Below are 16,266 nucleotides of genomic sequence, written 5' to 3'. Positions count from 1 at the left end.
GAATAGCATTCATTGGTTTCCTTCAGAGAATGGAACTGCCATCCTTATCTGGTCAGGTAAGGATGTAATTCCAGACCCAACCTGATTGACTCTTACCTATCCTCTGAAATGGCATTGCACATTATTTGGTTGTATTGAGCTGCTTGCAGCAATGTTGAAAAGGAATAAAATAGGATTGAACCAGGCACATGTGAAGGAAATGATAGTGCTCACATTTCAATTGTGTAATCGTGAACTCTGAAAATACTTCCATCTGTCAACACAAAAGTCTGAGCTGAGAATCATTATTTTTGTGGCCAAGTGGTCCCTGCAGTTTGTCCAGGCTATACTAATTTGAAAAATCACCATGTGCAAATAATCCATGCAAAATAGTTTTTATTGAATGTAAGAGGTCCTTTAATCCATTCTTTGTCTTCCATCGAAATACAAAAGATTTACATTGCTCTAGCTTTCAAATCTTTCCATTGTTATATTTGATTTTCATTACCCTTCCCATTGCAACAAGTTAATAATTTTCACCTTAAAAATGGGAAATAATCGATACACGTGCTATGTAAAATCCATCCAGCTACAATATTGCCCTCTGAGCACATGGAATGACCTTGCATCACACCATATAACAAATTACCACCAGTTAGTTTCAGTAATGTGGTTACCCTGATTATTATTACAATCCTCTATTTCTGCAGCCAACTGTGATCCCACGGGTAGTGAGATCATCCATCTCTGGAGGTCAGCACCTCACTAGACAAGTGGGAGATAATGATGACAGGGCTGTCTCTCTAGCCAGAATTTCAAACCCTAAACCTCTAAATTTACAGGATACAAATGAGGAATGTCATCAATATGTTTAATTATCCACCTTGGAAGACTGCTGCCAATGGGATTACAGACCATCTCTGCCCAAAGCAGTTCTTGGAGTGAAACAATTGTGTGCATCATTGCTTCAGTCTTGCATATGTATATAAAAACAAAATCTTCCTTGACTCCTAATTTTAAAATGTATCCACCTTAAATCCAAATTGAGGCTATTGATTAAAACGTTTGTCCAGTTTAAGCAGATATTTTAAACTGTCTATTGAAATGTTAGGCTATTTACCTGCAAAGCTTTTGTACATCAGGATCATTTTTGAAATGCTTGAATGATGATCTAAGTTTGTTTTAAAATTTATTCTTATGTGGGATGTGCACATCACTGACAAGGCCAGCATTTGTTACCTATCCCTATTTTCTCTGGAATTGAGAGACTTATTCAGAGACCTATTTCAGATGGTATGGGGATCTCAGATCAGGGAAGAATGGTACTTTTCCTTCCCTTGAAGAGGATTAGTGAATCAAATGGTTTTTTATGACAACTGATGATTCATTGAATTTGTTTCCTGAGCTAGCATGTCAATTAGCCTTGACCTCTGGATTGTTCGTTCAATGATATTGGCACTACATACACCATTATCTTTCCCAGTTATTCACTATTTAAAAGACAATTCCCCCAATAGGCCTTCTGGTGCACTCCCATTGTCATGTTCTTGGAAATGCTTCGAATAATTTGTAAAGCAGGTAGAAACCTAAAGGTTGTAAGTCCTTAATTCACATTGGGAATTCTGGAATGGCATAATGTAAGTAGAGCTATTCCTGCCCAACTCCAGTAAGGCTGTTGCCATCTGATAACCATGCTGGTGTATTTCATTTTGGAAGTTCCCAATTTTCAAATTGACAGGGATCAAATTTAGGGATGGCACCAATAATGGTCAAATGAAGCTGCATCACCTTTCAGTAACTGATGGTAGGCCCAATCAGAGAAGGGACAGATGACAGGAGATTGAGAGTTCAAGTTAGGATTGTTGTTAAAAGAGAGAGGATAGTTTTTTTTGCAATATAGCACATTTCAAAGCAGTCCCCTCAGTGAGAAATGGGCTTAATAGGTGTCAGGACTGTCTGATCCTCTGATTTGCTTATTGCTGATGCTGCTATTTTTTCCATTTTAGCAATCAGAATTCAGCTGATCAGTTGGTCCTAACAACCTGGGCTGGGTTCAACTGAGTCTGCCATGCCTCCAAATGGGGAAAGGAGGTTGTAGCTGGCAAGGAGATCCCTTCTAAAATCACAAGAGATTGTGGAGTTAGGCTGAAATAAAGGGGTAAACTGCAGATGTGAGAAAATAGGGAATAAGCAATAAACAGAGGGATTACCAGATGAGGGATTCCTAACCATCTCAACTGCTGTGATAGTAGCTTGTGGGGTTTTTTTTCCCCAGCAATTCCTGATTGGCCCAGATGTCCTGTAGTTAGCTTGGCCTAATGCTAGAATCTGACAGTCTCACAATGTCACAAGCAATGTTTGAGGCTCACTATAGTATTTATAGATGTAGGGTTTTCAACAGTATGTGCAGATTGCAACGTTACCCTTTATGCTTCATCTTACATCTTAGCCATGCTACTCCTTAAAATGTGGAGCCTGCAACAATTTATTTCCTTACTTAAGAAATGGAACAGACTCCTGATTTGGAGGGAGGCATCTCCAGAATCGATTCTCTCCTTAGGTCATTTGGTAATCCACCATTAACCCCCCACACGTTGAGCTCATCAAACACACCAGTCTCAATCATCTCCTCTTGCCATGGGATAGGGATGTTACCAGTTGCAAATTCATCAAAAAACTCCTTGTCTGCATCTTCAATGGTAATTCCTTTCACAGTTGAGAAAGCGCCAACATCTTGAATGTCCTTTGCATACACTGTTTTAGAGTCCGGGGTAAAAGGAGGTGGAAGTATACCTAGAAGGGACCATGGAAAATGTCTACAGTGAGCAGTGTTAATATATATATAATTTTCTGTTGGGTTATGCTACAATTTATCTTGTAAGTATTTGGATAGAAGCCCTGTGCAACTCTGAGGCGCTACTACACTGTTACACGTGCTTTTACATTAGATGTATGACCCTGTAGACTCACGAAAGATTCCAACGCAATACTGAAAAAATTAACTGAGTTCTCCCAGATTTCTGGCCCACTGCTACTCCATCAACCACATTACCATAGTAAACTATTTTACTTGCTCCATGGAAGTTTGCTGTGTAAAACATAGTTATTGATTTTTTTCATTCAGTCATTAGATTTGGGCAACACTGGCTGGGCTAGCATTTATTACCCATTACCACTTTCCCTTGAGAATGTGATGTGTTGTTTTCAAACTGCTGCATCTATGTACTATAGGTAGTTCCACAATGTCATTTGGGAGGGAGCTCCAGAATTTTGACCCAGTGACACTGAAGGGACAGTGATATATTTCCAGGTCAAGAGTGGAGAGTTGCTTGGAGAACAAGTAGTGGTGTTCCCCTGTATCTGCTGCCCTTATTGTTCTAGATGGAACTGGTTGTGATTTTTGGAAGGGGCTGTCTAAGGTTTGCATATATAAACTATTTCAAGAAATTTTGAGTGTTACTGGAAACATTTCTCAATTGTTCTATCAATAAGACATTTATATTTCTCTTCCTTTGTAATTTTATACATTTTTGAGAGTATTATTAAACTACATGAATCAACCAAACACTGACAGCAAACGTTTTAAAAATGATTTGGGGTAGGATGTTTTCCTGTCAACATTTCGCATTCAGTCCTACCATGTCAACTGTCACAATGTCCTTCAGCTAGAAGATAGATGGGAGAAGTTAGGACTATTCTCCTTGGAGTAGAGAAAACTGCAAGGAGGTCTGATCAAAGTGTTTTAAAATTACAAAAGGACTAGATGTAATAGAGTTAAACTGTTTCCACTGTAGAATGATTGAAAACCAATGGGCACAGATTTAAAGGTAATTAGGAAAGGAAGCAATTGTGCCTTGAGAAAAAACATTCATTTGGTGAGTAGTTAAGGTCTGAAATGTACTGTCTGTGGTGGAGGCAAGCTCAAACGAGGCTTTTAAGATCCATCATTATGCGAAACAAGGATGTGCAGGAATCTGGCCAAGAGAAGACCATAAGAAATAGGTGTAGGCCATTTGGCCCTTCGAGCCTGTTGTAATATTCAATAGGATCATGGCTGATCCAACAATCCTCACTTCCAATTTTCTGTCTTTGATTCTAGTACTATTCAAGCACTTACCTACCTAAAGCTAAAATATACACAAGGACACTGCCTGTACAGCTCTGTGGCAAGGAGTTACAAAGACTCTCAACCCTCTGAAGAAGAAATTCTTCCTCATCTCGTTGTTAAATTGACACCCCCTGGAATCCTGAGACAATGTTCTCTGGTTATAGACTCCTATGATGGAAACATTTTCTCAGTGTTTACTCTGAAATATTTTGGGTTTTATGTGGCATGACACCGACTCTATTCATTGAGTTTAGAAGAACAAGTTAATCCTTCCATACTAGGAATCGTGTGTACGAACCTTTTCTGGGCTATCTCCGATGTAGTAAATTCTTAAATGGACCAAGACTGCTTTCAGCACTCTAGATGTGGTCTCACTAGCACCTTGCATAGTTGCAATAAAACTTCCCCACTCTTATACTACAACTCCCTTGAAATAAGGGCTAGCGTTCTGTTGACTTCCTGTTTGCATTTTGCAGCTTTCTGCAGTTTTTCTCCATTTTAAAAAAAATACTGTTCATTTCTTACCCCTTCTAAAATAAACAACTTTACAATTTCCCACATTATACCCCATTTACCAACTTTTCTGCACACTTGCCTAGCCCCTCTATACTGTTTGTATCACTCTCGCAACTTGCCTTTCCACCTATTTTTGTGTCTCTACGTTTAGCTACAGTATGTTTGCTTCCTTCCTTTAAGTCATGAATATATATTGTATACAGCTGCAATTTCAGCACTGACCCCTGTGGAACCTCATTAGTCACAGGTTGCAAGCTGAAAAGGAGTCTCTTCTCCCTACTTGCTGCTTCCTTGTCAGTCACCAATTCTCTTCCATGAAGGGCAAGCATGGTTTCAAGTCAAATGGCATCATGTTCAATGACTGACTGTTAATACAAACTCTAGACAAAAGATGGCTCTGTTCTGTTGTTTCATTCTGCCAATGTAATCAGTACTTTGTAACAACAGCTGATGGAATTATTGGTTGTGGTGCAGTAATAGTAAATTAAATACTGATGCTAACTTATTGTTAGATTATTGTTTTCCTTTTTTAGTTAGTTTTATTAAAATATAGTAAGGCTTTGTCAATCTTCCTTAATACTGGCCTATGGAAACCATCTTCTACTTTATTTGGAGGATGGAGATACTCAAGAATCCCCACAATGTGAAAACAGGTCATTTTGGCAGAACAGGTCTACACAGATCTTCCGAAGAGTATCCCACCCAGACCCATTCCCCTACATTTACCCCTGATTAATGCGCCTAATCTACAAATCTGGGCAATTTAGCATGGCTAATTCACCTGCACATCTTTGGATTGTGGGAGGAAAACCACGCAGACATGGGGAGAATGTGCAAACTCCACGCAGACAGTTGTCCGATGCTGGAATCGAATCCGGGTCCCTGGCAAAGTGAGGCAACAGTGCTAACCATTGTGCCACTCATGGATTGTATCTGCAGGGACACCATGTACAAACCTTGAATAAAAGGTAGAAAGTATATCCTATTTCACCCCCATTCTGATGGCTACCTTTGTGTATAGCTGTGTCAAACTGTGTGTAGGTATTTGGTTCACAAACAGCAAATTTCACTATATGCCAAGGTTCTGCCCATCAGGCAGTGTGAAGGATGGGTGTAGCCATATTGCTGCAGTATCCCCATCCCTTGTGGAGAAATTTTTACAGAAAAACTGCAAGGACCATATGTCCACCAAAGTGGTCAACATTATGTCCTCAAAGCCTTGTGGGAAAGGAGATGGTTAATGTTATTCCTGAGCAGACTTTCAAACCAATTTGACAAAATGCCTCGCTTTCAAGGAAACAACCAAAAGCAGCTTGGTTGGTGGTCTGAAGGGCTTTCATGAACAGCTGGATTCTCTGTGCCTCCCACTGTCACACATCTTTTTTTTTAATGTGTCTTCACAAAGAAGGTCTGGAGAGAGTTGCAGTGGTTTTTCTTTTCTGTGATGCAGGACTCTGCTCTGCGAGCTGTTCCTAGGGGAAAAACAACGAGACAAACGCCAATTGCACCTGGAGGAGCATCCACTCACTGAAAGATGCACATTGGTCTGCCCACAACTTGTTGGTTTCCTAGTGTAAAGAGCCATCCTTGACTGAGCATTGTAGGTTAGTACATTCCAAGGTCCAGGAATACATGGGAAGGGGCACACTAAAACTTGGGGCAGCCACGCAGAGGTACAATAGGGAAAGGTTACTATCTAAAGCTTTTCAGTTATGGTGTGCCAAAGGACTGATAATTTATAGACTCCATCCCCCTAGGCTTGATGCTGAATTAGATTGATGTATCGATATGCTCAGTGAGGAAAAGTTAAATTTTGTTGTATTTTCCATGATGTGCATTTTGCAAGATATTTCAAAGTACCCATAGATTTTTTTCACTGGAGCATAGGCCGTTGAGGAATGACCTTATAGAAGCTTATAAAATTGAGGGGCACAGATAAAGTGAATTAGAAAGGTCTTTTCCCTTAGGTGGGAAAGCTCAAAAATAGGGTGCTTATTTTTGAACTCCACACCTAAGGGAAAAGACCTTTGTTATTCACCTTATCTGTGCCCCTCATGATTTTATAAGCTTCTGTAAAGTCATTCCACAACCTCCCACGCTCTAGTGAAAAAAATCCCAGCCTGTATTTATAACTCAAAACCCTCCATTCTAGCAACATCCTAGTAAATATTTTCTGAGCTCAACAGTTTAATAATATCCTTCCTATAACTGGATGACCAGGACTGCACACAGTACTCATACAACCTCATCAGACATCTTACAGCTACCAAGGATTTTTTTTTAATGTTACTACCAAAGATTTTTTTACTCGTATTTGTGTTCTTAATAAGAAAACGCAAACTTTATCCTCCGCTAATTCATAAAGGACCACTGTTGAAGTTGGAACAAAATTTGAAACATTCTGACATCTACAGGATGGATTCTGACTACAGCAAATTTTTTAATAAAGTAGATTTTTATACTTTACCAGCTTCAAGTTTTCTCCAGTTGATACTCTTGAAGAAGGCGTGGGCCTTTATTTCATCACAGCATTCATTCTTGAATCCAAGGCGCTTCTCCGGATCTTTCTCCAGCAAAGCCTCACAAAACAACTTGCTCGGTTCACTAAACTTGTTGCAGTAAGTCACTGGATCATTCAAAATCCGTCGCTTCACTTCTTTGTTCTCAACCTGGTCACAGTGCACAAAAGGTGGAAATTAATGCGGAATCCTACAGTACTGTTCTTAATGCCTGTCCTGACTCTTTGATCGAGCAACTGACAATAATTCTCAGCCCTGTTCTCCTTTCCCATTTCCCTGTGCAATAGTCTGTTATCCTTCAAATATTTGTCATACACTCTTGAAGACTATAATCTGTTCTAATTCCCCAAGCCTTTGAGGCAGATCATAATAGTATGCTGTGTTAAAAGATAAGGTTTCTAATGTTACCTTAACACCTCATTAATCATCTCAAAGCTGTCTCTTTTGAACTGACATTGAACAAATTTATGTATTCTCTGTCAAAACCATTCAGGACCTCAAACCTTCTCTAAATCTGGGGGATCAGCACCAGTTTCTTCAGTTCCTCACAATAACTGAAGCCCCCTGGTATCGTTCAGCACTGACCAAGATTTTAACATCATCGAGAGTGTGGTGCTGGAAAAGAACAGGAAGTCAGGCAGCATCCGAGGAGCAGGAGAATTGACATTTCAGGCATAGCGCTTTATCAAGAATGTCCGAAATGTCGATTCTCCTGCTCCTTGGGTGCTGTCTGACCTGTTGTGTTTTTCCAGCATCACACTCTCAATTCTGATCTCCAGCATCTGCAGTCCTTACTTTCTCCCACAATTTGAACATCCCCATTATAAGTAGTGTCCAGAATTGAATGCAATATTCCCATGAGATTTTAGGAATGTCCAGAATTACGCACTTGCCTTTTTGTTCTCTTCCTATTTTCTAATCATCTTATGACCATTTGATGAATTTTACTAGTATGAGGTTTCTGCCCACCACTGTTTCTATGTTATAGGATTTGTGTGTAATAGTATTTATGTGAAATAGGTTTCTTTACAGTATTGCAATTAACAATCTAAACAATTCTTTCAAACACAAAGTCATGACAGAGATTGTCTTCAACTGGAATACACAGTGGCAGACTGTGTGCTGGCTCACCATGTCATGTACTCACAAAGCGAGAAGTTGCTGAAATGATAAAACTGCACTGAACTTACTCTGGATTCAGATGCTTGCCATCATACATTCTGTAGCATAGACATGAAATTGGGTTCTGCATTTATTGTTTCTTTAAGTGGGCTTTGGCACCTACCACTTTAATTAAGAGAAACATATTTTAAGATCATCATCAGCAAAGTGATGGAAAGAATTGTTGATAGTGCCATGAAACAGGTCTTGCTCAGCAATAACCTGATCAGTGGCACCCTGTTTGAGTTCTGCTAGGGCTACTCAGCTCCTCACCTCACTTCAGCCTTAGTTCAAACGTGGCTAAAAGAGCTGAATTCTAGGGATGAGGTGAGAGTGTCAGACCTTGACCAAATGAGGCATCACGAAGACCCAGCAAAACTTGAATCAATGGAAATCCAAGGTAAACTTTGCTGGTTAGAGTCAGAATTGGCACATAGGAAGGTGGTCAGAGGTCAAGAATTTCAGACTTGGAACATCTCTGTACGATACTGTCCCAAGCCCAATCATATTCAGCTGTTTCATCAAAGATCTTCCTTCCATCATAAGTTGAGAAGAGGGGATGAATGTTCGCCGATGACTACATAATTCGTAAATCATCAGATACAGAAGCAGTCTGTGTCCCTGTGCAGCAAGACCTAAACAATGTCCAGGCATTCACACCACTAAGCAATAACCATTTCCAACAAGAGAGAAAAATCTAATTATCTCCACTTGCCATTCGCTAATATCACTGTCACTGAATCCCCACTATCAATATCCTGGGGTTTTCATTGCCAGAAACTGAATTGGACCAGTCATATAAATACAGTGGTTACAAGAGCAGGTCAGAGGCTAAGAATCCCATGGCAAGGAGCTAATCTCCTGATTCCTCAAAGCCTGTCCACCATCTATAAGGCACAAATCAGGAGTGTGGTGGAATACTCCCCACTTTCTGGATGAGTATAGCTCCAACAAAACCCAAGAAGTTTGACACCATGTAGGACAATGCAACCCACTTGATTGGCACCACATCCACTCTCTCCACCACCAACGCTCAGTAGCAGCAGTGTATTATCTACAAGATGTACTGCAGAAATTCATCAAAGATCCTTAGATAGCACTTTCGAAAACCATTCGAACTAGAAGGACAAGGGCAGCAAATACATGGGAGCAGCACCATCTGCAAGTTCCCCTCCAAGCTACTCACCATCCTGATTTGGAAATGTAACATCATTCCTTCAATGTGTCATTGGGTCAAATCCTGGAATTCCCCTCAAAGCTGATTGGTGAATGTAGTGGGTTAAGGCAGGAGGTCACCATCACCTTGCCAAGGGCAGTTGGAGATGACAAACAAACGTCATCAATGTCCACTTTCTCCGAACAAATAAACTAAATCCTGGGATGTCCTGCTGTCAGTGTTTTATTGGGTGTGTTCTGCACTGTCAGAGACACTACTTCTCAGGAAAATGTTACACCAATGCCTTGCAGGCAAGAATAAAGCATGCTGTATTGCACTGTTGGAAGAAGAGCATGGAAATTCTCTGAATGTCCTGAGGAATTCGAATCCCACACTAATTGACAAATGAAACTCTCTTAACTCTGTAATAGTTCATCACAGTTTTGGAATGGAAATCCAAATACGTCTTCAATTCACCACTGCTCTATCTCATGGATTTCATTTAACCCTGTGGTGAACAGACTGAACTCAAGGTTTCTGGTTTCTTGACGACTGCGTCCCTAAAGCAACAGATTAACGCAGGAATATTTTAAAATCTCCTTACATGTTCCCCTCGATACCGGAATGGACCCTTGGCTGCGATCATCTCATACAATGTGACTCCCAGTGTGAAATAATCGACGGAATAGTCGTATTCCAAACCTTTAAGCAACTCTGGTGCCATAAAACCTGAAATTCCAGCAGATTGCATTGTTACGTAGTGCCAATGCTGAAACTCTGAACCAAAGACAGAAAACTCCAGGAACTCGGACAACTCTGCCCATCCCCACCCTTAAACCACACAATAAACAGTTCAATACCCTCAAACCCATCCCACAGCTTAACATCTACCAAACTCTGACCTCATTCATCCCCTCTCACTCCAGTATCAACAGATGTAGAGGTACATGTCACCACTGCTTCTCTATCTCAGAGCCATCTCCTTGTACTTTTTGCTGACCCCCTTTCCCCTCCAAACCCTTTATCTCCACATTCCTTTTCTCCCCTTTTCTCCTTCACCCCCTCCTATTCTGTCCTTCCTTATACTCTCCTCCTTCTGCATCTCACCCTCTGTTTCTAGCTGCCTTTTCCCTTCCTCATTCTTCTTCCCGTCTCTCCCTCCCATCCTCTCGCTTTCTTCTCTCCCCTCTTCTCTCCTCCCAAGCTTTCTCTCTCCCCCCTCTTCCTCTTGCTCCCCTCTTCACTTCTCCCTCCCACCCTACCTCTCTCTTCTTTTCCCCTTCTCTCTCCACCTCTCCATCTCTTTCTGCCCCTCCTCTCCTTCGTCTCCCTCTCCTCTGACTCCTTCCTCCCCCTTTCCCTCTTTCATCATCCGCCCTCCTTTCTCTCTCTGTGCCTCTTTTGCCTCTCCTTCTGCTCTCCCTATACTTCCACCTTTCCTTCTAGCTCCCCTGTTCACACTTCACCTCATTCTCCAACAGAGGGAAATTACAAGATGTACCTGGAGTTCCAGCATAGCCTTTGATCTTAGTTTGATCATCATTCAATTCCACAGCAAGTCCAAGATCAGAGATTCTCACATGACCTGAAAAATGATAAGTTCCAACAATACTGTTTAAAAAAAAGCACAGCCAAATTTTCTTCCTGATTGAAAGATACATTTCCCTACATCCTGGGATCCTCATGTTATCACAATGAGAGTTTGGAAGTTGTTTTCAGGTCTGTTCAGACTGAGCAGCTAGGTAGCAGACTGACAATCTACTCAATGCAGATTGAACTAAAGTGTCAATTCTTCCCTGTCTCAGCTCACCTAATGCTGAAACCCTCATCCCCGCCAAACCCTCACCCCTGCCTTTATCACCTCTGGAACTGATGTGTTTATCTGGGTTTGTCGACATATCCAACTGCTCCTATTTATTGATTTGATTCAATTCATTATTGTCACAAGTACCTGAGTACAGTTGAAAGTTTTGCTATGTGAGCAGTACAGGCAGGTCGTAACATACAAGGACATGCAGATCATAGGGTGTTTGGACAGAGCGAGACCATACAGGGTTACAGCTGGACAGGATACGCACAAAAGCAAGATCAACACTATATTTGAAATTTGAGAGGTCTATTCAGAAATCTAATAACACCAGGGAAGAAGCTGTTCTTGAAGCTGTTGGTACATGTGTTTGAGCTTCTGTATGTTCTGCCTGAAGGAAAAGGTTGGAAGAGAGTATGGCCTGGGTTGGAGAGGTCTTTGAGAATATTGGTAGCCTTTCTTCAGCAATATGAAGTGTAGATGGAGTCTATGGATGGGAAACTGACTTTCATGATCATCTGGGCTGTGTCCACAACTTTCTGTAGTTTCTTACAATTATGGGCAGAGCAGTTGCCATAGCAAGCCATGATGTACCCAGATAGAACACTTTCTATGATACATCTATAAAAGTTGGTGAGGGTACATGATGATCATCAAGTAGCCATCTCTACCTTAAGCTCAACTCAAATCCTTGCCTTCGTTCCTCAAGACGTGACTATTCCAACCTATTCCTAGCTGGTCTCCTCCATTCTACCCTCTTTCACTTGGAAGTTATCTGAAATTCTGTTGTCCACAATATAACACACCCAATCGTGTTTCATTGTCACCCCCTGTGCTCACTGTCCTGCATTTGCACTTGGTCAAGCAAAGTCTTGATTTTAAAATTCTCATTTTTGGTTTTGAACCCTTTCCTGACCTTGACTGTCCCTACCTTGCTGGAACCACTTCAAGCCTCTGAATCTTCCATGATACCTGCTGCAGCTTGTTGCTCCTTCTGCCAGGCGATCAGATGTCAAGGTAAGATCTGTGGTATCCTCACACATTCACTGGCATTCATCTGTAATCACTCTGCCAACATCCATCATCCAAATATACCACAGTCAGCTCATCTTGCTGCTGTTCCTGGCCCCCACTCTACCCTCTCGATGGAATCACTTTCCAACTCCAATTGAGTGGCTGAAATGCTGACATCTTATTTTCTGGACATCACATAAATTCAAGATGCTCTTCACTTGTCTTACCTTATTTAAGAACTAATTCCAGCTTCTTGCACATCCCCAATTTTAACCCCTCTACAATCGGTGGCTGTGCCTTCTGTGGCCTGGGCTCCAAGCTCTGACATTTCCAGCCCACACCCCTCCACCTTACTACCTCTCTATATCTTCTTCCTCCTTTAGGAGTTTCCTTAACCTGCCTCTTTGACCAAGCTCTTAATTATTACCCAAATATCTCTTTATGTGCCTTGACTGAATTGCTGAAAATGCTCCAATGAAGTGCCCTGTTTTGTGTGGTGACTGTAAGGCAATTCTTATTTGTAGAATGGGGCATCCATCTGTCCTTCTGTCTTCAAGGGGACTTCAATGTCCTCATATCTGAGCTGTGTCCTTGGAGGGGGATGGTGGAGATTTGGGCATTTGCATTTTGGATATTTGGTATGTGCATGAATGTTGAGGCCAGAGCTGGGATTGGTGGGGACTGTCAGATTATCTGACAGTCATGAAGATAATTTCTTTCTTTGAAAAAGGACCAGACTCTTCCTTTAGCCTTTGTCCCTGCCACCTATTTTCACTCCTTTGTATGCTGGGCAGTCAACCCTCAGGGAAGATGTGCCCATACTTCCTTCATCATGTTGGATACCCACAAGGTATTGAATGCCTGATAAATGGGTTCTACTCAGCCAAATACCACAAGAGCAGCCTCCCCTTTAAGGACACATCATGTCCCTCTAACAGGGGCCACTGTGGGGACTTGCAGACTCCCCTTGTCATAACTGAGTTGATTTTCACATGGCAGGATCTATTCAAAAGGGTGTTGTTGTTTGGTTGTGTTGGTGTCCATGACACCAAATTCAACACATCCACCAGGTTGACTGAGACCTTAAAAGAAAACTAGACAGGTTTGGCTGAATTTGATGGCAAGCAAAGAGGAAATAGTCAGGAACCAGAGCCGGTCCAATCTGGGGTGGGAGGGGCGTGGAAATGGTGGTGAAGATGGCCTTTATATATATATCCTGGTACCCAGTGTGGCACCCTCCCAGTCTGGTATCACCACTGGACCCATGGTGCAGGACCTTCCCCACGAGGCAGTGGATCCACCAATCCTCACCCTCAAACCCCAACCTCAACTGCCACCTACAATCCCCACCTTCAACCCGCACCTTCAGCCCTCCCAATGTCCCCACGCTCAACTTTTACTGTCAACCTGCACCCTCAATCCTCACACAATCACTACTCAATCCCCACACTCAACTTGCATCCTCAACCCATATCCTCAATTCCCACCTTCAACCCCCACCTTCAACCTGCACCCTCAATCCTCACACAATCCCCACACTCAACCTTCACCCTTAACCCGCACTCTTGACCCTCACCCAATCTCCACACCCAACACCCACATTCAACCCCCCACCTTCAACCCCCACCTTCAACCCGGACCCTCAACCCTCACATAATCCCCATACTCAATCCCTATGCTCAATTTCCACCCTCAACCCACACTCTCAATCCTCACACAATCCCCACACTCAATCCCCACACTCAACCTCCACCCTCAACCTGCACCCTCAATCCTCACACAAGCCCCACCTTCAATCTGCACCCTCAATCCTCACACAATCCCCACAGTCAATCCCCACACTCAACCTTCACCCTTAACTTGCACCCTCGACCCCCACCCAATCCCCACACCCAACACCCACATTCAATCCCCACTTTCAACCCACACCCTCAACCCTCACATAATCCCCACACTCAACTTCCACCTTCAACCTGCACCCTCAGTCCCCAAACAATCCCCACACCCAACCCCCATACACAACCCCCACCTTCAACCCACACCCTCAAAACCTACCCTCAACCCCCATCCTCAATCCCCACCCTCAACCTCCACCCTCAAATTAGAACCCTCAGAGCTATAAAACCCTGTTTGTTGATATCCACCTTCAAACGCACCACCTGCTTCCAATCCCCTCACCCTCAGCCCCCAATTCCCTCACTCTCCAATCCAATCACTCTCTGTCTTCAATCCCCTCACCCTCCAATCCCTCACTGTCAGTCCCTGATCCCCACAGCCTCTAATCTCTCACCATCAGTCCCCAATCACCTCACACTCCAATCCCCTCACTCTCCATTCCCAATCCCCTCACACACCAATCCCCTCACTCTCCATTCCTGATCCCCTCACCCTCTAATCCTTTAGTCAGTCCATAATCCCCTCACCCTCAGTCACCAATCCCCTTACCCTCTAATTCCCTCACTCTCTATTCCCAATCCCCACACCCTCCAATCCCTCACCTTTAGACCCTGATGCCCTTACCCTCCAATCCAATACAAAGCAGGTCTCAAGAAAAGTAAACAGGATGTAAATGTCCCCACCCTTGGTGGAGAATTTGGATTCAGTGGACACAGTTTCAAAATAAGGGTTTCCTTATTTAAGATGGAAATGAAGGGGAATATACTCTCTCAAAAGACCAGTAATCTTTGCTATTCTCTTCCCCAGAGAGCAGTATGTGGTCTGGTCATTGACTACATCCACAGTTGCGTTACATAAAGATTGATTGCTAAGGGAGTCAAGAGTTACAGTGGATGGGGAGAAGGGTAGAGACAGGTAGGTGAACATGAGGCCACAACCGCTTTAGCCATGATATTATCAAATAGTGGACCAGGCTTGATGGACAGAATGGCCTACACCTGCTCCTAATTCTCTTGGTATTTTTTGTGGTAATTCTCACTCTGCTGAGCTGAATCACTCTTCCACAGTGGAACGTCATTGCATGTGGACCCAAACTTCAGGCAAGCTGTCCAATTGTATCAGGTGTGACATGGAAGGGTCCAGTCTGAAAACCAGAGCAGCAATGTACCCCTGAGAGACTACTCCTGATTTAAACAAAGCAAACCCCAACCCCACCCTCCAAACCCAACCTTTTCCCCTCATCCAACTCCCACAGCTCACCCTCATTGTCAAGCAGCACATTCTCTGGTTTCAGGTCCCGGTAGATGATCCTGGATTGGTGAAGATGTTCCATGCCACACACAATTTGAGCCGTGTAGAAACAAGCTCTCTCCTCGCTAAAACCTGGATTGTTCTCATCAACATTGTAAATGTGATATCTGCAGAGACAGGGAGGGATGGGAGTGTCATCCATGGGTTTAGTTTGACTAAGCAACCTTCAAACACAATTGTAGAAAACTGGTCATTTTAATATACTTGGTGTTAAGATGTAGGCATCACTAACTGGGCACAAATTTATTGCCCATCAATAATTGCCCTGTGGAAACTGGTGGTGAGCTGCCTTCTTGAATCATTGCAGTCCACGTGCTGTAGTTTGACCTACAATGCCCAATGGGAGGGAGTTCTCGGATTTTGACCCAGTGACAGTGAAGGAACAGCAATATATTTCCAAGTCAGAATGGGGAACGACTTGGAGGGGAACTTACAGGGGTTGGAGTTCCCTTCTATCTGCTGCCCTTGTCCTTCTAGATAGAAGTGGTCATGGGTTTAGAAAGTGTTGTTGCTGAAACCTAAAATAAATGGAGAAGACCATCACGAATTATACACCGTAATGAAGAAACTGAACAAATCCTTTGAAATGAAAAGCTTTAACATTGGGTTAATTTTTAAAGCAATGAAATAGAAATAATGAGATGTTATCTTAATGTTACATCGAGCACACTGTGTACTGCACATAATTCTAGACTCTGGAATTGTTAAAAAATGGATGTTGGAGCAAATATGGAAAAACTTTACAAAGGTGAAATCTGAACTGAGATATTATCCATGAAAGACTTAATGGGCTGGCGAT

General features: G+C 42.5%; 1 protein-coding gene across 1 annotated transcript in view; it reads right to left on the bottom strand.

Annotated features, from left to right (window-relative positions):
* Positions 1-358: 358 nt before the first annotated feature.
* The window catches only part of grk1a (G protein-coupled receptor kinase 1 a), a 41,484-nt gene continuing 25,576 nt past the window's right edge, over positions 359-16,266 (bottom strand). The window contains exons 3-7 of the mRNA XM_072584710.1: positions 15,417-15,574; positions 10,941-11,024; positions 10,044-10,168; positions 7,071-7,272; positions 359-2,772 (exon numbers count right to left, since the gene is read on the bottom strand). Coding sequence (XP_072440811.1) covers positions 2,477-2,772; positions 7,071-7,272; positions 10,044-10,168; positions 10,941-11,024; positions 15,417-15,574 — 865 coding nt within the window. The 3' untranslated portion in view covers positions 359-2,476. The remainder of the gene's footprint in view (positions 2,773-7,070; positions 7,273-10,043; positions 10,169-10,940; positions 11,025-15,416; positions 15,575-16,266) is intronic.

The sequence above is a fragment of the Chiloscyllium punctatum genome, chromosome 15, assembly GCF_047496795.1.
Source record: "Chiloscyllium punctatum isolate Juve2018m chromosome 15, sChiPun1.3, whole genome shotgun sequence".
In the NCBI taxonomy this organism is placed as follows: domain Eukaryota; kingdom Metazoa; phylum Chordata; class Chondrichthyes; order Orectolobiformes; family Hemiscylliidae; genus Chiloscyllium; species Chiloscyllium punctatum.
This window is presented reverse-complemented; position numbering and strand designations above follow the sequence as displayed.